The 21,510-nt window shown below is 36.6% G+C and overlaps 2 protein-coding genes across 2 annotated transcripts; both read right to left on the bottom strand.

Moving 5' to 3' along the window:
* Positions 1 to 10,079: 10,079 nt before the first annotated feature.
* LOC132178270 (FHA domain-containing protein At4g14490) lies at positions 10,080 to 11,665 on the bottom strand (the record flags this gene model as incomplete). Its single annotated transcript, XM_059590716.2, is given in 1 exon segment — positions 10,080 to 11,665. A coding segment is annotated over 1 exon segment (1,077 nt), but the record flags the coding sequence as incomplete, so codon positions are not given.
* A 6,805-nt stretch (positions 11,666 to 18,470) lies between these two features.
* Positions 18,471 to 20,515, bottom strand: LOC132179292 (FHA domain-containing protein At4g14490). The gene has a single exon (XM_059591997.2). The coding sequence runs from the start codon at positions 20,451 to 20,453 to the stop codon at positions 18,966 to 18,968; it is 1,488 nt and encodes a 495-aa protein (XP_059447980.2). The 5' UTR covers positions 20,454 to 20,515; the 3' UTR covers positions 18,471 to 18,965.
* Positions 20,516 to 21,510: the final 995 nt, after the last annotated feature.

Raw genomic sequence — 21,510 nt, 5'->3', positions numbered from 1 at the left:
GGCGCTCTTTTAATATTCTTTTAATGTCTTTTTAGTTCTAAGTGAAAATTAAATTTTTTTAAAAAAGCCAAAATTAGCCACAATAGTTTATTTCTCTCACCCGGTTCTCCAATAAGTCGGTTTTATTTTGTTAAAATTTTAGGTCAATTCCCTCTCTCTCTCTCTCAACGTCTCTCTCTGATTTTGATATTCTTTTAATTGCACGATTCCTTGTTTAATCCCTTATTATTTAGAAGAGATGTTTCAACATGTGTACACCAATGTAAAGTTTAAAGAAATTCAGAAGGAGTTTGTGAAAGTTGAGAGAGAGAGGATGTGAGAGAGAGACGAAATTGACCTAAAATTTTAACAAAATTAAAGAGTCAACATACAAAGGGCCAAAGGAAAAAAAATAAATAAAATAACCAGGCTTATTGGAGAACCAGGTGAGAGAAATAAACTGATGGGGTCACTTTAATTTTGATTTTTTTAAAAAAAAAATTAATTAATTTACACCTAAAATTAAAAGAACACTATAAAAGCACCTAACATTTTTCGAAAAATATAAAGCCATCAATTTTACAACTGTTGTGCACATCTGGTATATACTAAACTAATCATATATTTAATGTTTAAAAAAAAAAAAAAAAAGGAAAAAAGTTGAAGAAATATAGATAAAATTTAGATGCACAATTTAAATATGGCTGACGTAATGAACGATGTGAGACTTTCTGAAAGGCCCATCTTTCGGTACTCATGGTCATTCCACCATATTTCGACAGTCTGTCCTATTTCTTACTTAGGGTTCAAATCTTATTACAAATGGTATTTGACTTATTGAAAAAGATTAATTTAGTATTTTTGTTAGGTTCTGTCACACATGTCATCAAATAAAAATTTTACATGTCCTAAAAAAATAAAAATATTAGAAATTATGGGATGGCCAAGCCACCCGATTTTGGCCAGTTAACTCCAAGGCCGGTCTAGGTAGGGGTGGGCAAATTAGTCGGTTACCGATTACCAGCCGTCTACCAGTTTCGACCGAACCGATATTAACCGTAACCATTTAACCGATATTCTTATCGGTTAAAAATTTTGTACCAAAATTCTTATCGGTCTGGTCGGATCCGGTTAACCATTTGTTATCAGTTAACCGTTTTAACGGATAAGAACCAGTACGAAGGAAGTCTATTAATAAAGTCAGTCTAGTTCAGTTGGTAGGGCATTAAGAGCACAAGTCTCTTAACCTTGTGGTCGTGGGTTTGAGCTGCTAAGATGGCCATTTTTTCCTTCTTTTTTTTTTTCTTTTTTTTTTTTTTTTCTCTTTTCTTTCCCACTTGGCCGACAGTCTGCTCACACACTCTCCACTTAAGTTATTTCATTTCTTTTCATTTCTTTCTTTTTCTTTTTTTTTCTCCACCTCCCACACAGGCATGCAGCTGTCTTTCACTTTCAGACTCTTTCTAGTTTCTTCCTCATTTTTTTTTTCTTTCTTTTCCAGTTTTCCGTCTCACCATTGCGGGAGAATGGGTTTCTTCCCCATTTTTTTTTTTTTTCTCTTTTCAATTCTCGCAACATCTACTCTCATAGTCACATACCTCCCTTTTAGCATTGAAGATTCAATTCAGGTAAGAGTTTTTGCCTTTTGGTGCTTGGAGGTTAGAGAAGTAGAGAAAACTGAAGAATGTGAGATTTAGAACTAGTTAACCCGTTTAACCGAACCATTTAACCGTGTACTGTTATAACTGATAATTCCGATTAAAATTCTTATTGGCCCGGTATCGATCAAGAAATTGTTTAACTGAAAATTATCGATTAATAACCGATAAGAGCCAAAATCGGACCGTTTTGACCGATACCCACCCCTAGGTCTAGGGGTGGTTACGGCTTTTTTTTTTTTAGGGTTTAGTTTTTTAATTATTATTATTTTATTTTTTATTTTTTATTTTCTATTTTTTTTATGACACGTGGCATTTATATGTGATGACACGTGATATACTGTTAGTTTTGGTTAACGGAAGTACTAAGTTGGTCTTTCCCCTAAGTCAAGTATATACTATTTATGATAGGATTTGAACCCCAAGCAAGAAAAAATAAAAATGTGCAAACCTGGGTACTAAAAAGGTAATTAACTATTTTTCTTTTCATGAGTTCACAAATTATATACTGCTTTTATGTAATTTTATCTCACTAAGTGGCTTGATCTCTTTTTCACATGTGAAATAGATAGTCAGCAGCTAGATTGTGATGTCGTGGAGAGGGTTTGTACTTGTGAATGATATAGTCAGGATCGTCTTTGAGGTTCTAGATGCCAAGTGGCTACAAGACATGAGCATAGTGACAAGGATGCTTGACGCGAGTTGATCAATGTTATTTATCTTATATATATTGTTAAGGCTGAATATTAATATTGATGTTTTGAGACTTTATCCACTTTGGAGTTTCTTTCGGCTTTGATGTTTTGAGGATATATATTTGGGATTATAACGTTTTGACTTAAGTTAACTATTTTGGAAGATTTAGTTCTTGCTTTGGATAATTATTGAATAATGAATTTATTTAGATGTGTTATCTTAAATTAAGTTGAGAATTATTTTGCTGTGATTTGTTAATTAGATCCTTTAAGACTTATTTACTTAGTGAACGAGACTTGAAAGGTGCTCCGAGTTAAATATAGGTTGGTGAATTGAACGTGGGCATTACAACACCACTCTAGGGTGATGAGTCAGCCATGGGCCATGTTAGAGAATATATTTCCTACATTGAAGGGAAATATATTAAATTGATATTATATGTTATTTACCTTATATAAGAGTGATTGTAATCAGGTTTGATGGTAATCAAATCAATATTACTATACTTATCTACTTCAATTCTCCTATAAATAGGAGTATTTGTATTGTAATATTAATCAAACAATAAGAGCAAAATGTAGTCCCTTTTGTGTCTATTTTATTATTCTGCAATTTATTTCATTACGAATTTCTTTATGATATCAAAGCAATAGGCTAACATCATTATACGATCGAGTGGTCATGTGTATTCTTTTTCTTCAATTTATTGTTTTCTTTCTTGAGATTGTCGATCAAGTCTTTATCTCATGATGTTACCGATTAATGTTTTGCTAGAAAATCCAGCCAATACATGAGAAGCACACGTGACTTCTTGTTTTTGTCACTTTTCCTCGTGTTGTGGTGCATCCGAGACATCACAGTGTTGAAAAAAAAAAAAAAAATGTAAACAGTGTCACGATTTTCTAGTTTGCAATTTTGGTTTACTCAGGCAACTCCACCAAACAAAGACATCACCGGAGAAAACGTGACCAGATCCTCATCCTCTGTCACCTTCTCTGACGCATCGCCTCGGCTCAACGCCTCACCGGGCCACCGCCTTCTTTGCAGTCGTCCTCTGTTTGTTGGCTTCCAGCCTTCCAAGCTCTGTCTTTCTCATTGGGCTCGGTTTCTCTAGCCTCTAGCCATTCGCCTCTTCGATACGGCACCTCCACCATCTAGGAGTGTAAAAAAATACCGGGAAACCAAGACCGGAACCGGAAAACTAGAAAACCGGGGAACCGGTTCTGGTTTCGGTTGGAAAAAATCAAAAACCGGGGACCCCAATTCATGTTCCAATTTTTTGCACCCAGTTATAACCAGGTAACCAAGTGCATATATAGTTTTTAGTGATTAGTTTACGTTTCATTGTGTTTCTAATATGTTTATGAACTATTTTTATTGTAAATGAGTATTTCTTTTGGTTGGTAGTTTATTTAAATAATTGTTTTATTATTTTTTTTTTTTTGGAGGGGGGGTGGGGTTGAATTGTTGTAGTAAGGGGGCATTTCTTGTGGTTGTTGGTTTGTTTAAATACTTGTTTTTATTGTTTTCTTTAGGTTTGTAGTTGTGAGGAGATATCTCTTTTTGTTGTTGGTTTATTTACATATATTAGGTATTAGCCTATTAGGTAAGCTTTTAAAATGATTTTTAGGGCATTTAAAATAATTGAAAATTTATTTTTAAGGCCCTTATAAGCAAAAACATAGATTTTTTTAGGATTTTTGGGCTTTTTTTTAACTTTTATTATTATTATTATTATTTGGAAAGCCCAATTTAGTGGGACAAAAAAACTAATAGATTTTTTTTAAAAAAAAAGGGCCAACTGCATGCAAAAAATGGGCTTATTTTAGGCCCAATACCTAAAATAAGCCCAAAATACAAATTTTTTAAAAAACCGATTACCCGGTCCGAATAACAAGGTACAAATCGGAACTGGGCGGTTAACAGGGACCCGATTCCGATTTCCCAAAACCAATGACCGGGGTACCCCTGTTCCGATTCCCGGTTTTGGCCAATAACCGGGAACCGAGACCGGGTTGACACCCCACCATTGATGCACAATCTAGCAACGCCAGTGCTGCCCCCTTCCGATCATGGTACAGTGGCTCTACAGCCATCCCTGGCCCAGCCCTAACGTTCGTCTTCCTTTGCCCTCCAGCTATCCACCGCTCGGATCTTGCTTCGTCACTATAGATCTTCGGCAGACCCACCTCCATCTGACCTTCACCGACTCACTGAGTCCAGCCCATCACGCCATCAACCATCGATCCACCACCACGACGCCGTTACCAAAGTCAACAAAGCTTCGGGCTTCATCTCAAGCTAGATTTTTAAGGGTTTATTTTGTGGATAAGAAGAAGTGTGTTTGGTTACGGGTTTTGTTTTAATCCCTTTTGCTATTTCAGTGCACAGATATTCCTATTCTAGTTTAGGAATATGATATCCTGGCTTAGATTTTGAAACTGGACTAAGGTACTATTTATCTCAGCCCCAAGAGTTACATTTTCATATTTCAAAAAGCTACAATTCTTACAAAAAAAAAAAAAAAACTCTTTTAAAATAAGAAGTATGTTTTTCATGGGTATCATGCTATTTAATTGTTATAACTTATATCCATATTTGCATTGAAAGAACACTTGAAGAATGTGTAGAAAGAGACCATATGCACTTGTGTCTTCCTCATTCCCTTTTCGATTGCCTTTTTATGAACTCAATGCACAATCGTAGCAAACTTGAAATTATAAAGTCAAAGTGCATACATTTTTGTGACTAGAAATCAAAATTTCATGGCATCCATGTTATACCATGTTTGCTAGATTGCTATGAAGAGCTTATCAAGATCGATTGAATGTTTATATCTAGAATTATCGAGCTCCGAGTTTGGTAAAAGGTTCATAACTACTTTTTTGTCTCTTTCTTCACAAATAAGAATGTACATACTCATGAAGAAGATATTGTTCCACAATGTGTGCATAAATTTTCACGTATATTTTAAAAGAACGCTATAACAATTTTATACATTTTTAGGAAGAGAGCCCACACTATCAGGTCCATCCTGATAACACCCTTTTTGCAGCCTCTAATTATCATGTGACACATCATCAATTTAAGAAAAATGTAAAAAATAAAAGTGAGAACAATCACACCAATTCAGAGAAAAAAAAAAACCGTAGCCGGCAAAACCCAGGCGTGGGTCTGGCCGGACCCACGTCCTTCTGCAGTCCTTTCGCCGTCTTCGTTCAAATCCAAGTTTGTTGCCACTCCGCTTCGCACTTGCAAATCCAAAAGTGTTCGGTTGCCGAGACAGTTGGAGGAAGATGAAAATGACGGAAAATTATGGTTCTTGTGTTTTCTCTTTTTTATTTTTTTTTCTTGGATGCGTTGTCCACTTGTCTGGAAGGAATCCAAATTACTTGTTTGGCTCAATTGTGCACATTTTACTTCCTTCGCTTTCTCAATAATTGTTATCTGATTTGCAAAATTTGAGTCCTTCTGTTTCCTGTGCACGGGTCTGACCGGCAGTGAACGACTCAAACCTCGCTGGCCGTGACCCACTTCAAAACCCGTTTCTAATGCCTCAAAACCTATTTCTAATGCCTCAAAACCCGTTTCTAATGCCTAAAAACTCAGTTTTTGATTCAAAATTAAAATCTAGAGGTGGAAGGTTAACCCTTTAGGGATTTGATTACCCTAAAATCTAGTGTATTTTGGTCCAAGTTATTTTTGTACAATTTTAATATGTTTTTGCTTATGTGTCGATTATTGATTGGGGGGCTGTAAAAAGGGTGTTATCAGGATGGTCTTAATAAAAGGTTTTCTCTTTTAGGATAGCAATAGAAAGATTCATTAAGATATTTTTTTTCCTCGAGAAATTTATATATATTATGCTAAAACTAACTTCTTTTTTTGCAAAAAGACCAAATTATCATTTGTGATAATTAGTTCTTCAAACTTCCATTTCGAACAACTAGTGGTGGCTAGCCCATTGTACCTCACTAGGCCACCGGCATTGTATGATAAGTCTCACAGGAAGCGCAAACCTCACCATAAAATGGATGTGGGTACGGATAGGCAATGTGAAAGACGGTTATGAAATGTGAATTAATTATGAATATTACATTATACACCTCATCAACATGATTTTCTGCCTTAAATTACAATATGGTGTCCTTGAAATTATGCCTTAAAATTTTTATAAATGTGCTATTTTCCTACCCGTATAATTACGGAGATAACAATCACCTTTTTAATTTTTTCAAACCTCATAACGTTTCCAAATGTAGATTTTTTTATACTTATTTCCAAGTAAACTAGGCTCAATGCATGAGCTAAGTTTCGTTGGAGATTTATTTACTAAGTCGTGAACCTACATAGTTACTTTCTCACCTGTAAGACATCTTTTGTTCTACAGTTTAGCAGGGTAACCCAAGAGTACATTTTAGACCTGTTCATAAGGCTTGAGATGCTGAGCGAAGGCTTGTAGAAATTGATTTATGTATATCATTTGTGTATAGTTGTACTTTTTCTAATTGTACTTGAGATGGAATAATGTATTCTCAGGCTTGAGATGCTGAGAGAAGGCTATGGTTTGTACTGATGATAGAAAATAACACTAATTAAGGTATTTAATCTTCTAGGTCAGATCAATAGTTCATTTTTGCTGCATTTTATTCATATATTTGTTGCTCTAATTAAGTAGTACCTCAAGTTAATTAAAGTGGGTGCGGTATGAATAACACTCGATGTTAATTATCATAGTTAATTAATTGTGGGGCCATTACAATAATTACTACAATAATGATTATCAAGCATAATTTATTCAAAACGTATAAAACATTAAAACAGCAGGTTAGCCCCAGGGGTGCAGGGCTTGAGTCTCTGAGCAAAGGCTTGTAGAGGCAAATTTATGTATTGTTGTACTTCTATAAGAGAATAGTACTGTATTTCGGCTGTTGCGAATTTTTAGGCTCTGGTTTGTATTGATGATAGAAAACAATACTAAGGTAATTAGCTTTTAGCTCAGATCAACGTTACAGTTTTGCTACATTTAGGCGGTGTTACATACGTAAATAGACGCATATTTGGAACAGCTGGAAGGTGGAGCTTAATTTGGACGTGTTTTTGCAAATGGGCGTAGAGGACTAATAACGGCTAATGGATGGAACAACATTCTTATATTCCCAAGAGCCAACCGAGCACAAACCATGCATGCAAGACACTTGATGATGGTGAGGTATTTCTACAGCACTTACTTGTAGATATTTTGTACCTGAAATTTCTAAGACGAAATTGTTTATAAAAGGGGAGGAATGTAAAACCCATATCTAACTAGGGTTAAGAAATCCCTTATTTGGGCCTAAGGATTTATAAGGAACAAGGGTTGATGTGTAATTTAGGGAAAATGCTCAGGAAAGGGAGAAATAAGAAGTTTTTGTAGAGGTGTTTGGGAGATCAAGGCCCCACAAAGGCGAAAACCGTTATCTTATCTTATGTTTTCGTGTTAAGTTACTATATTTTCATAGTGTTTGATGTGTGTGTCTTGTTGCATTCGTTTTGGTGCTTATAAGCATGAGAATCATGAGAAAGTTTAAGCTTTTTAAGAAAAAAGATACCTTTGTATTGGGCCTTGTTTTAAAGAGACTAAAAGGAAATAAATATGAGCTTTAGGCTCTGTAAGTTGTTAATATGGACTACCTACCGAAGCTTTTGGTGAGTTTTCAATGGTGAATGTCTAAATTTGGACACTTACAAGTTTTTAATGCGAAAAGATTCAAATTATAAGTGTTAGACAATGCTAGGAGTGATAAAGGGTGCCTCTTTTTGAGTCTTAGGGCCTTTAGAGGTCTTATTGGAGCTGAAAATGCAATTTTTCAAAATTTCGATGAACAATGTCATTGATTGATCAAATATTCTTAACTAATCACTCGGTTGTCATGTACTCTGTTGACAATACAATATTGATCATCACTACTCGAACAATGATCAATCAGTCCTTAGTGATCGATTAGCTTTTCAAGGGTGGTCGATTAATTTTAAAACAGATTGCTAAAATGGATGTTTTAAGGACTTGGTTTAAGGCCTTAGCCTAATGGGCCCTACTAATGATAAAATATGTTGCAAACGAAGGAGGTGGTGCGTTCGAGGAGTTTGAGGAACACTCTAATAATTAAGGTGAGTAAAACTCACGTGAAACTATTTATGAATATTCTCACGCATGTCTATTTTGATATCAAACTTACTTATTTTTATACCGACATGAAATGCTTTGTTATTAATGTTGTGAACTCTACATTTTGTGCAAAAATGGAATATTTGAAAAATGAATTACTATAATTTGTAAATTCACGCATTGTTGAGGAAATGAAAAATATCTCTAAATGGCATGGCTATCATTGAAAATTGGGCATGTGCATATTATTTATATAGGCCTGACCCTATGACCCATGGTTAAATTAGACTATTAATTACTTTAGATTCGATGGCTATTGTGATCGGCGCAACCATTCACAGATGGTAGTCACGCCCTGTGACATCATTAGTTGTGTGAATAACCCAGGTTCAGACACAGTCAAACAACTAGTGGTAACTAACTATTATACCTTACTAGGGCACTAATCTTGTACCACATGTCCCATGGGACACGCAAACCTCACCTTAAGAGAGTTATGGGTACAAATTGGCTATATGAATGACAATAATGACTTGAACACGTGTCATAGTATATATTATTATAATGTATCATCATGATTTTCTGCCTTAGTTACTTGTCAGAAACCCTATTGCATGATGTTGCATGTGGTTTATCATTATTTTATAAATATTGAATTTACTACATATTGACAAGTTTTAGCGTTTCGCATGTGACTACTTTTTTCTTTTTTCTTTTTTTTTTAATTAACTACTTACTCAATCAAGAACTTGCACTTTATCAATCCACCTGTAAAACATCTCTATTTCACAATAGATCAAATCTTAGAGGATGGCGCACATAGTTTTGCTTGAGGGTTTGGACATGATAATTGATTTTGCATCCATCATCTGCATAATTTGGAAGATCTAGATGCAGATTTGATACACTTTGGGATCTATATTGGTGTACACGAATTCTTAGTTCTTTATTTAGATGGATGAAAACTTAGCCAGAATTAATGGAACTTCAGAGTAAGTGAAAACTTTCAACCTACTGGTCAAGAAAGAGAAGCTCCCATCTAACAAGGAAAATAGCAATCTTGGCTATCACCACATAGCAGCATTTGGGAGAGTTTCAAGCTATCTCACTTCGATGAACCATCCATTCAAACCGAGAAATACTAGGCCTCATTCTCCTAACCATCTATCAACCATCTCCATACATATCTTTTTTAAATCTACCATTGAATATGTATGACCCACATGTAGACATACAAATTCAATAATGGATTCAAATTCATTTGAAAAAAATATGGTTATGAGATGGTTAGGAGAATGAGACCTAGCATCTCTCCATTCAAACCTAGCGTCAAGTGTTCAAGTCTTCACATCAAAGACAGTTATTGCAGCACAGAATAACTAATGACATGTGAGGTCTACAAGCATCCAAACCACTACATTGCCCATGGCAGAAGACTTCGTAGGAATTTTTTATTAACTTGCAAACTTATGTTATATCATTCTTATCCAGAACTTATATCAAATAAAAAAAATTAAAAAAAAAAAATCATATATAGAAGGAAACATGATATGGGAATTAACATATGACTTCCAATTTGTCATTCTATTATTAAAGAATCCAGTAGTAGATTAACAAAATAACATCAATTTCTGATACTTTCAGCCTACAAAAGTTTAACTTGTTCATCACATTCATAAGATTAAAAGCCCAAATATACAGCAACAAATGGAATTTGTAAGAATTTTACCACTTTCCCATAGAATCCTGAGGGCAGAGGACCCTTGCAAGCACCTGACCTAAGCTACACAGTCACCCCATAGATCCAAAAATTGTCTAATAGCCTTACCTAGATTCCTTGGTTCCGATATCAGGAAGAAGTTCTAGACACCTAACCATCTTTCCAAGTGGACTCGACACTGATCTTAAACTAGACCAATGACTCCAAGCAGAAGATTACCAACTCAAAACACTACATTCTCAAAAATGTGAAGTGGGAAATGCATAGCTCAGAGATAATTCTGATCACATTCACAGATATTGCACAGATAATCCACAATATATATAAACTCAAAACATCAAGCCAATTAAGCTACCAATTACCACATAAACCGAACTGCTCTGCCCTCTATCCCACCGGCACTTTGCCCTTCTTGTTCCTCTGCTCCACCATATACTCACGAACTCGCTTGGCCTTCCGTCTCAAACCCTCAATCATCTCTTCAGTCTCATCGATTATCTGTTTCGGCAAATGCACCTCCATATAATCAAACCACTCCCCAAGCGTCATCTTCTCCAAATCCAGCCCCTCCTCTTTAACACCAGAATCCGCCCAATTTCCCACCTTCTCATCAACTTCGCTCACCGCCGCGCCCTTATCGACATCAATTCTATTCTTTTCTTCCAAATTCTCCTCATCCTCCGAAGCATCGACTTGGATGCAATCAGGCGCCCTTTCACCTAAATTCCTCCTCCTTGCCCCGCCCCGCTTCATCTTACCCTTAATCTCCAATTCTCCACACTCAACACCGGAATTCTCTGGAATCGCTTCGAGTATTGGATTGGAAACCACTGCCGCGACGTTATTGACATCAATTCAATTCTTTTCTTCCGAATTCTCCTTATCCTCCAAAGCATCGACTCGAGCACAATCTGGGGCCTCTTCACCTAAATTCCTCTTCCTCCTCGCCCCGCCCCGCGTCTTCTTACCCTTAATCTCCAATTCTCGACACTCAACACCGGAATTCTCTGGAATCGTCTCGAGTATCGGATCGGAAACCACTGATTCCTCATTCTTCGCGCTCCAAGTGCGCCGCGTACTCACTTGCCGTTCCGCTCTCTGTTCCACGGGTCTCACATTCTCCGACTCCCGATCAGGGAGTTCTTCTGATGTGTCTTCGCTCTTCAGAACCCTAGCTTTCCTGGGCCGGGCGTTCCTTCGATTCCCAGTCTGCAACTCCTCACCTTTCTCTTCACATTTAGCCTCGCTTTCCTTCGAAACCGTACCTCCCCGGCCCCACGCATCTTTCTCGGCGGCTCGGCGCCTGGGGTTCCGCCTCAGCTGGCTCTTTTCGTGGCCGTCGATCTGGACCAAGATCGAGGTGTACTCGCCGATCTTAATGGAATCGCCGTCGCGGAGATCGTAGGGGATGTCCGGGAGGAGCTTGGTGGCGTTGAGTTGGGTACCGTTGGAAGAGTCGAGGATTCATTGGCATGACCAGGATGACGACGTGGACTCATGCAGAAGTGCTTGGTACGTTGTGGAACTTTTTCCCACATTGCTTTGGCACAAAGATTTTCTGGTGCTTAAAAAGAGTTGCTGGGGGAACGACGTGTAACTTCGGGGGTGTGAGGCGGGATGTGCACGCGATTTTTTAAACCCTAAACAAATCCATTAGGTACTCTTGTTGGGGTCTTTGCCCGGTTGTTTCCCCCGTGTGGTTAAAAAAAGAAACGTCGATGCCCGCGCGTGTGCATTCCACGTCGATATTGCCCAACGAGAGGCTTGTAGGTGGAGTTGCCTGCACCTATTCAGGTGTTATCGCGGCTACTAGATGTTCCTCACCTCTCGTGCACCCCCACTTTTTCTTCTTCCGAAATTTAATTCTATAGACAAATATAAAATGTCATTTAGCATTTTAATTCTATAGAAAAAAAATATAATTTTAAATCAAATTGTAAAAATTAAATTATTTAGAATTGGATTTTTAAAAAATTACGATAAGAAATGCACAATTTTAAAATTTTAAAAAGTTATAAATTGTGATTTTAAAAACCAAACTACAATTTTGTCAAATGCTTAACTATTTTTTTTTTTTTCAAATCGTACATTTTAAATCACAATTTCTAAATCGCACATTTTTAAATCAAACACCCAAATGATAAAATGTCATTTAGCATTTTAATTCTATAGACCAAAAAAATATGATTTTAAATCAAATTGTAAAAAATAAATTATTTGGAATTATGTTTTTAAAAATTACGATTTGAAAATGCACAATTTTAAAATTTTAAAAAGCTATAAATTATGATTTTAAAAACCAAACTGCAATTTTGTCAAACGTTTAACTTTTCTTTTTCATTAAAAAAAAAATTTCACGTTTTCAAATAGTACATTTTAAGTCACTATTTCTAAATCGCATTTTTTAAAATGTACAATTGTACGTTTTCAAATTGTACATTTTCATGTCATACTTGATTTGAGGTAACATCTTTAAATAAATTAGTTTGTACTTCTCTGTCAATACACCATGAAATCATTACTTTCCCATACTCTCTTCACTTTTTTATTTTTTGGGAAGCAACATTCTAGCTTCAAACCAATGTCAATCCCACTGTCAATCCCACCCCATTCCTCTATCACCAAAGGCAAGACTCAAACTCTAATATTTTAATTTTTATTTATCAACTTAATATCCGAACAAAAAAAAAAAAAAAAAAAGTCCTCTTCATTTACTTTTTCATGCAACATGATATGCCAGCTGTCCAACAGTCATTGGCCATTTCTCCTCTTGCAGTTTAAGGTTTTTTTTAGCTGTCCAAAAGACACGGGAGATCTTTTCTGTTTATTAAGTTAAAACTCCTTTGTTTTCAGGTTTGTTTCATTCCATCACTTAGGCTGCACCCTTGCCTTCCTGCGAGGAACTTTAAGCACTTGGACTTCTTGTTTCTTTCTTTAATTTATTACCATTCATCGAAGAGAAAAAAAGAAGCTTGGGAACCTTTTTATTTTTTCAACAATACAAGCTTCTATAAATAGTGACAATCCCCACTATGATCCTTACATATATAAGAATATCCCCCTCGGAGAGAAATTCCAATGAGGTGCAATCAAAATCAGTCATGGTCCCTCGAGAAAGAAGAATCCACTTTCACTGGGTTTAATAAATAGTGGTCGTCACCATCTGCAGCATGACAATATTGTACCTGAAATCATAAATTGTCATAAATCAAAACCTTAAGTGTTATTCTTGCGAAATCTAAATCTCAAACGCACCTTAAGAGAGTGGTCTCTCAATTGTATCTCTCAACTCTTGAGAATGCTGTGTGCATCTCATGCCTAGGGCAAGCTCTCCTTTTATAAGCACATATAGGTTTCGTGGAAGATGCCAAGCTAGCAAGGATACATGGACACTGAAGGATGAGACCCTAGCCTCAATGTCAAGAAAAACAGGACCAATAGTTCTAGAAGCTTGCGTTACTTGGGTCAAATTTATCAGCTTGAAGACGGACTTGAAAGAAAAATAAAAACTAACTTCAATAGGCTTATGACACATGTCATCTCATAACTTGTCATAAGTTAATATTAATTACAATTAATTTCACTAAACAATTGTGTACTCTATTTATTTATTTTCAATTATTCAATCAATCCCTCTTAACTATACTTATATTTTACATTTGACCCTTCCATGAAATATTTTGTACTCGAACTAAAGTCATAAAATGACTATCACTTTAATTCACAACTTCTTATCTTTGAGTAACCAATTTAATTCCTCAAGTGTGAAACCCCATTTCATGATGTACATAATAATTTTACTAACTCTTACTAAAATGCTTCAATCAGAGACTACGGATAATTTAATTCCATTAAATCTATCTCAATAAGATATTTCTTCTCCCTTTAATTTATTCAAAGGATTTGGATTTTTTATTAATTGAGTGGTGTTCCCAAAATGCTACATGTGATCACCCAACACACCAAGTTTTTTATCGTTGAGGATCTCATTCCTAAGTATATCAAAATGATCTCCACTTTACATTTGAGTTCACGACAGTTTTAGGACTTAGATTCAATGCTATAAGTAATTGTATGTTTTACATTATTCTTTGGGCATAGTTATAAAAAAATGAAAATTCACGTTTTCATTCGATGCATTGTATCTGCACTAACACATCAATCCGAAGTCCCCTCTTCACATGATCAAGTAATCTGTTATAGTCTTATCAGATGGAATACCTGATTCCATTACAGACTACGAACAATAATTTGTAAATTGAAATTTTTATGGTTTAAGATCTACTATGTGAGAATGTAATTACCACACCATAAACCATATTTATGTAACCTATGAACCTTACATGTATATGATAAATAACAATCATTAAAAGCATACATGTAATCAATTTGTATGCCAAAATATCATTAAATAAATTGATGAATAAACAATTATATTCATTAAAACTAAAAATGTCGTGCAAGATAATTGGATTTTAGGGCACTATCCTTAACAAATAAATGAATAATATGATGACTTTATTCCGCTTCCACTCTACTACCAACCAACCTTCATCCCTTCCAAATATCTTTTCATAATTGTAGTGAATCATTTGTTTGTTCTTTTATTACAGATGCAACATTTTTGAAAGTCACTTTAATTTGTCACATTTACCATTTATAAATGCTTTGCATAAGTGAATAATATGATGGCTTTATGCACTCCAATATTACTTACTTTTTTTTTTTTTTTTTTTTGACATGTCCACACAAGGAAAATGGGAGAAGGAGATTTGAACTAGTGACTTCCGCTTCATTAGGCGTGGTCCACAGCCAATTGAGCTACCCCTTAAGGACTCCAATATTACATACTTACCACTTCTTTAAACCAATACTTTCTTTCAAAATACTATTTAATTGAAGGCTTCCATGTAATATGTTGTAAATATTTGATGATACCTCTTCTTATATTTTTAATTTTTAATTTTTAATTTTTTCTGAGTTTGGATAATGAGACCGCTTCATATGTTCCTTTAAGTAATTTTTCTACTATAGTTTACTTTTACCAAGAGTTGCATATTAATTATGGAAAAAATAAAAAATAAAATAAAATGTAAAATCTTATGTTCCACGCCAAAGACATTATTTGAACCAAGAGTTACATTTTCATATTTCAAAAAGCTACAATTCTTAAAAAAACTCTATTTAAATAAGAAAGTTTGCTTTCATGGGTATCAAGCTATTTAATTGTTATAACATTTCAAGGATTTCATATCAATAAATAGCTTTTGTATTGACGTCCAATTAAGAGAATTTCTAAACTGGGAGAAATATGACATTTAGGAAAACTATGATAAAAATTATGTTAGTGATGATGGAGTTGACTATCCTCATGATACTCGAAGTGCATGCTAATGACGTTGCCCCTCTCTCTTCCACTCCCACTCCAGTACCAACTAACCTTCATCCCTTCAAACTTGATAATGAGGAGAAGACTTATATTCATATTTGCATTGAAAGAACACTTGAAGAATGTGTAGAAAGAGACCATACGCACTTGTGTATTCCTCATTTCCTTTTCGATTGCCTTTTTATGAACTCAATGCACAATCGTAGCGAACTCGAAATTATAAAGTCAAAGTGCAAACATTTTTGTGACTGGAAATCAAAATTTCGTGGCATCCATGTTATACCATGTTTGCTAGATTGCTATGAAGTGCTTATCAAGAACGATTGAATGTTTATATATCTAGAATTATCAAGTTCTCATAACTACTTCTCCATCTCTTTCTTCACAAATAAGAATGTACATACTCATGAAGAAGATATTGTTCTACAATAATATAAGGAGGACTAAAGTCTTCACAAATGTAACGTGCCTTTTAAAATTATCATTAAATTTAAAATGATCATTATTGATTGATCTATTGGTGATTTTAAATGTCACATCACATTTGGGAGAACTCTATTCCTCCTTATATCATTAATCATATTTTCATAGGGTTTGATGTGTGTGTGTGTGTCTTATTGTGTTTGTTTTAGTGCTTATAAGCATGAGAATCATGAGAAAGTTTAAGCTTTTTAAGAAAAACCGTACCTTTGTGTTGGGCCTTGTTTTAAAGGGACTAAAAGGAATTAAAGGTGAGCTTTAGGCTCTGTAAGCTGTTAATATGGACTACCTACCGAAGCTTTTGGTGAGTTTTCAATGGTGGAAGTCTAAATTGGGGCACTTCTAAGTTTTTAATGCGAAAACATTCAGATTATAGGTGTTAGACAATGCTAGGAGTGATAAAGGGTGCGTCTTTTTGAGTCTTAGGGCCTTTAGAGGTCTTATTGAAGCTAAAAATTCAAATTTTCAAAATTTCGATGAACAGTGTCATTGATCAATCAAATATTCTTTACTAATCAGTTCCTTAGTGGTCGACTAGCTTTTCAAGGGTGGTCGATTAATCTCAAGAAGATTGCTAAAATGGAAGTTTTAAGGACTTGGTTTAAGGCCTTAGCCTAATGGGCCCTACTAATGATAAAATATGTTGTAGACCAAGGAGGTGGTCCGTTCAAGGAGGAGTTTGAGGAAGACCCTTATAACCAAGGTGAGTAAAACTCACGTGAAACTATTTACCAATATTCTTAAGCATGTCTATTTTGATATCAAACTTGCTTATTTTTATACCAACATGAAATGCTTTGTTATTAATGTGATGAACTCTACATTTTGTGTAAAAATTGAATATTCGAAAAATGAATTACTGTGATTTGTAAATTCACTCATTGTTGAGAAAATGAAAAATATCTCTAAATGTCATGGCTACCATTGAAAAAATAGGTAAAGAATGTTGAGCATGTGCATATTATTTTATAGGGTGAAGTAAAAGAGCACACGGCGTGCCACGCACACCGTGTGCAAAATTTTTTTTTCTTTTTTTTTAATTAAAAAACAAAAATTTTGCACAGGCATGCATAGCACGCCGTGTGCTGTGTATCAGAGTCCTATTTTATATAGGCTTGACCCTATGACTCATGATTAAATTAGAATGCTAATTATCTTAGATTCGATAGCTACTGTGATCAGCGCAACCATTCACAGATGGTGGTCACGCCCTGCGACATCATTAGTTGTGTGAATCATTAGGTTCAGACCCAATCGAACAACTAGTGGTTGATAGCTAGTATAGTTCACTGAGGCACTAATCTTGTACCACATGTCCTATGGGACATGCAAACCTCACCTAAAGAGTATGAGTACAAATAGCTATAAAAAGGACAATTATGACTTGAACAAGTGTCCTTTACAATACATCAGCATGATTTTCTAGCTTATTTTCTTGCCAGAAACCCTATTACATGATGTTGCATGTGATTTATCATTATTTTATAAATATTGAGTCCACTGCATATTAACAAGTTTTGGCGTTTCGCGTGTGACTACTTACTAAGTCGGGAACTTACACTTTATCAATCCACATGTAAAATATCTCTAATTCACAATAGATCAAATCTTAGAGGATGGCGCACAAGGTTTTGCCTGAGGGTTTAGACAATATAATTGATTTTGTATTCATCATCTGCATAATTTGGAAGATCTAGATGCAGATTTGATACTCTTTGGGATCTATATTGGTGTACACGAATTCTTAGTTCTTTATTTAGATGGATGAAAACTTAGCCAGAATTAATGGAAATTCAAAGTAAGTGAAAACTTTCAATCTACTGGTCAAGAAAGAGAAGCTCCCGTCTAACAAGGAAAATAGTAATCTTGGCTATCACCACATAGCAGCATTTGGGAGAGTTTCAAGCTACCTCACTTCGACGAACCATCCATTCAAACCGAGAAATGCTAGGCCTCATTCTCCTATCCATCTATCAACCATCTCCATACATATCTTTTTAAATCTATCATTGAATATGTATGACCCACATGTAGACATACAAATTCAATGGTGGATTTAAATTCATTTGAAAAAAATATGGTTATGAGATGGTTAGGACAATGAGACCTAGCATCTCTCCATTCAAACCTAGCGTCAAGTGTTTAAGTCTTCACATCAAAGACAGTTATTGCAGCACAGAATAACTAATGACATGTGAGGTCTACAAGCATCCAAACCACTACATTGCCCATGGCAGAAGACTTGGTAGGAATTTTTTATTAACTTGCAAACTTATGTTATATCATTCTAATCCAGAACTTATATCAAATAAAATAAATAAATAAATAAAATCATATATAGAAGGAAACATGATATGGGAATTAACATATGACTTCCAATTTGTCATTCTATTATTAAAGAATCCAGTAGTAGATTAACAAAATAACACCAATTTCTGATACTTACAGCCTACAAAAGTTTAACTTGTTCATCACATTCATAAGATTAAAAGCCCACATATACAGCAACAAATGGAATTTGTAAGAGTTTTACTACTTTCCAAAGAATCCCGAGGGCTGAGGACCCTTGCAAGCACCTGACCTAAGCTACACAGCCACCCCATTGATCCAAAAATTGTCTAATAGCCTTACCTAGATTCCTTGGTTCCTATATCAGGAAGCAGTTCTAGACACCTACCCATCTTTCCAAGTGGACTCGACACTGACCTTAAACTAGACCAATGACTCCAAGCAGAAGATTACCAACTCAAAACACTACATTCTCCAAAATGTGAAGTGGGAAATGCATAGCTCAGAGACAATTCTGATCACATTCACAGATAATCCACAATATAAATTCAAAACATCAAGCCAATTAAGCTACCAATTACCACATAAACCGACCTGCTCTGTCCTCTATCCCACCGGCACTTTGCCCTTCCCGTTCCTCTGCTCCACCATATACTCACGAACTCGCTCGGCCTTCCGTCTCATACCCTCAATCATCTCTTCAGTCGCATCGATTATCTGTTTCGGCAAATGCACCTCTATATAATCAAACCACTCCCCAAGCGTCATCTTCTCCAAATCCAGCCCCTCCTCTCTAACACCAGAATCCGCCCCATTTCCCACCTTCTCATCAACTCCACTCACTGCCGCGCCATTATCGACATCAATTCTGCTTTCATCTTCCAAATTTTCCTTACCCTCCGAAGCTTCGACTTGGGTGCAATCTGGTGCCTTTTCACCTATATTCCCCCTCCTTGCCCCGCCCCGCTTCATCTTACTCTTAATCTCCAATTTTCCACACTCAACACCGGAATTCTCTGGAATCACCTCAACTATCGGATCGGAAGCCACTGCCGCGACGTTATTGACATCAATTCTATTCTTTTCTTCCAAATTCCCATTATCCTCCAAAGCATCGACTCGAGCACAATCCGGGTCCTCTTCACCTAAATTCCTCTTCCTCCTCGCCCCGCCCCGCGTCTTCTTACCCTTAATCTCCAATTCTCCACACTCAACACCGGAATTCTCTGGAATCGTCTCGAATATCGGATTGGAAACCGCTGCCGCGCCGTTATCGACGTCAATTCTATTCTTTTCTTCCAAATTCTCTTTATCCTTCAAAGCATCGACTCGAGCGCAATCTGTGGCCTCTTCACCTAAATTCCTCCTCCTCCTCGTCCCGCCCCGCGTCTTCTTACCCTTAATCTCCAATTCTCGACACTCAACACCGGAATTCTCTGGAATCGTTTCGGGTATCAGATCGGAAACCACTGATTCCTCATTCTTCGCGCTCCGAGTGCGCCGCGTACTCACTTGCCGTGCCGCTTTCTGCTCCACGGGTCTCACATTCTCCGACTCCCGATCAGGGAATTCGTCTGCTGTGTCTTCGCTCTTCAGAACCCTAGCTTTCCTGGGCCGGGCGTTCCTTCGATTTCCAGTCTGCAACTCCTCACCTTTCTCTTCACATTTAGCTTCGCTTTCCTTCGAAACCGTACCTCCCCGGCCGCAAGCATCTTTCTCGGCGGCTCGGCGCCTGGGGTTCCGCCTCAGCTGGCTCTCTTCGTGGCCTTCGATCTGGACCAAGATCGAGGTGTACTCGCCGATCTTGATGGAATCGCCGTCGTGGAGATCGTAGGGTATGTCCGGGAGGAGCTTGGTGGCGTTGAGTTGGGTACCGTTGGAGGAGTCGAGGTCGCGGAGGATCCATTGGCCTGACCCGGACGACGAGGAGGACTCGATGCAGAAGTGCTTGGTGGAGACTCCGGCGTCCTTGATCGCGACGGTGTTGCCGCGGACCACGCGGCCGATTCGGATGGTGGATCCGTGTCGGAATTCTAGGGTTTCGCCCTGGCGTGGGCCTTGGAGCATCACGAGCTTCAGAGGTGGGGGCTCCATTGTAGAGAGAGTTGAGTGAGTGTAGGCTGTGAGCAAAAGCCTCAAAATTCACCAAATTTGAATTGCGAGGGCGCGGTCCCCTTTGTTTTTGTTTCCCCCCCCCCCCCCCCCCCCGCCCCCAAAAATGAATTAGTATCATTTCCGGAAAATTATCTGGTTATATTTTAGGGGTATTTTTATTTCCTAAAAAAGTGAAATGACAAATATACACATCAAATATAACTAATTGAATACTCTTTAGTTCAAATAAATTACCAAAAGTAGCCCTAGAAAGTGAGAACGCTGGGTCCACTAGAAGTCACTCAATAACACAAGAAACTCAAACAATAAAAATTAGGGTTAATAACAGTTTTTTTGTTTTTTCCCTAATAAATTTTTAAAACAGTCATAAATGGTACCTGGCTTATGAGGAAAAACCAAGTTGATACCTCCTTTAAGTTTCGTTAGCCTCCATCACACATGTCACCATATAAAAATGCCATGTTTCCTAAAAATTAAAAAATAATAATAATAAAGACTAAACCTTTAAAAAAAAAAAAAAAAAAAAAAAAAAAAAAGATTTAAAATTCCATGGGGGCTTGCCACCCCATTTTGATCATTGGGGGTGGTTGAGCCACCCCCAAGGCCGGTCTGGGGGTGGCCGAACTACCCCAAGGGCCTTGGGGGTGGTTTGGCCACCCCCATTTTTTGCCATTAGGGGTGGCCAAACCACCCGAAGGCCCTTAGGGGTGGTTTAGCAACCCCCAGACCGGCCTTAGGGGTGGTTGAGCCACCTTCAATGACCAAAATGGGGGTGGCTTGGCCAAAATGGGGTGGCCGGCTACCCCATGGATTTTTCAATTTTTTTCTTTATTTTCAAGTTTAGTTTTTATTATTATTATTTTTTTTTTCTTTTTTAATTTTTAGGACACGTGGCATTTTTATATGATAACAAGTGTGACGAAATCTAATGGAGGTATCAACTTAGTCTTTTTCGATAGGTTAAGTACCATTTGTGGCTATTTTAGAATCATAGGTGAAAAAAAAAAACAAAAAAAACTGCAAACCCAAGTACTAT

The sequence above is a fragment of the Corylus avellana genome, chromosome 4 (assembly GCF_965113065.1).
Source record: "Corylus avellana chromosome 4, dhCorAvel1.hap1.2, whole genome shotgun sequence".
NCBI lineage: Eukaryota > Viridiplantae > Streptophyta > Magnoliopsida > Fagales > Betulaceae > Corylus > Corylus avellana.
This window is presented reverse-complemented; position numbering and strand designations above follow the sequence as displayed.

Bases quoted from the DNA above. Each gene is read 5' to 3' on its own strand.
- LOC132179292 (XM_059591997.2), bottom strand. From the start codon at position 20,453: ATGGAGCCCCCACCTCTGAAGCTCGTGATGCTCCAAGGCCCACGCCAG.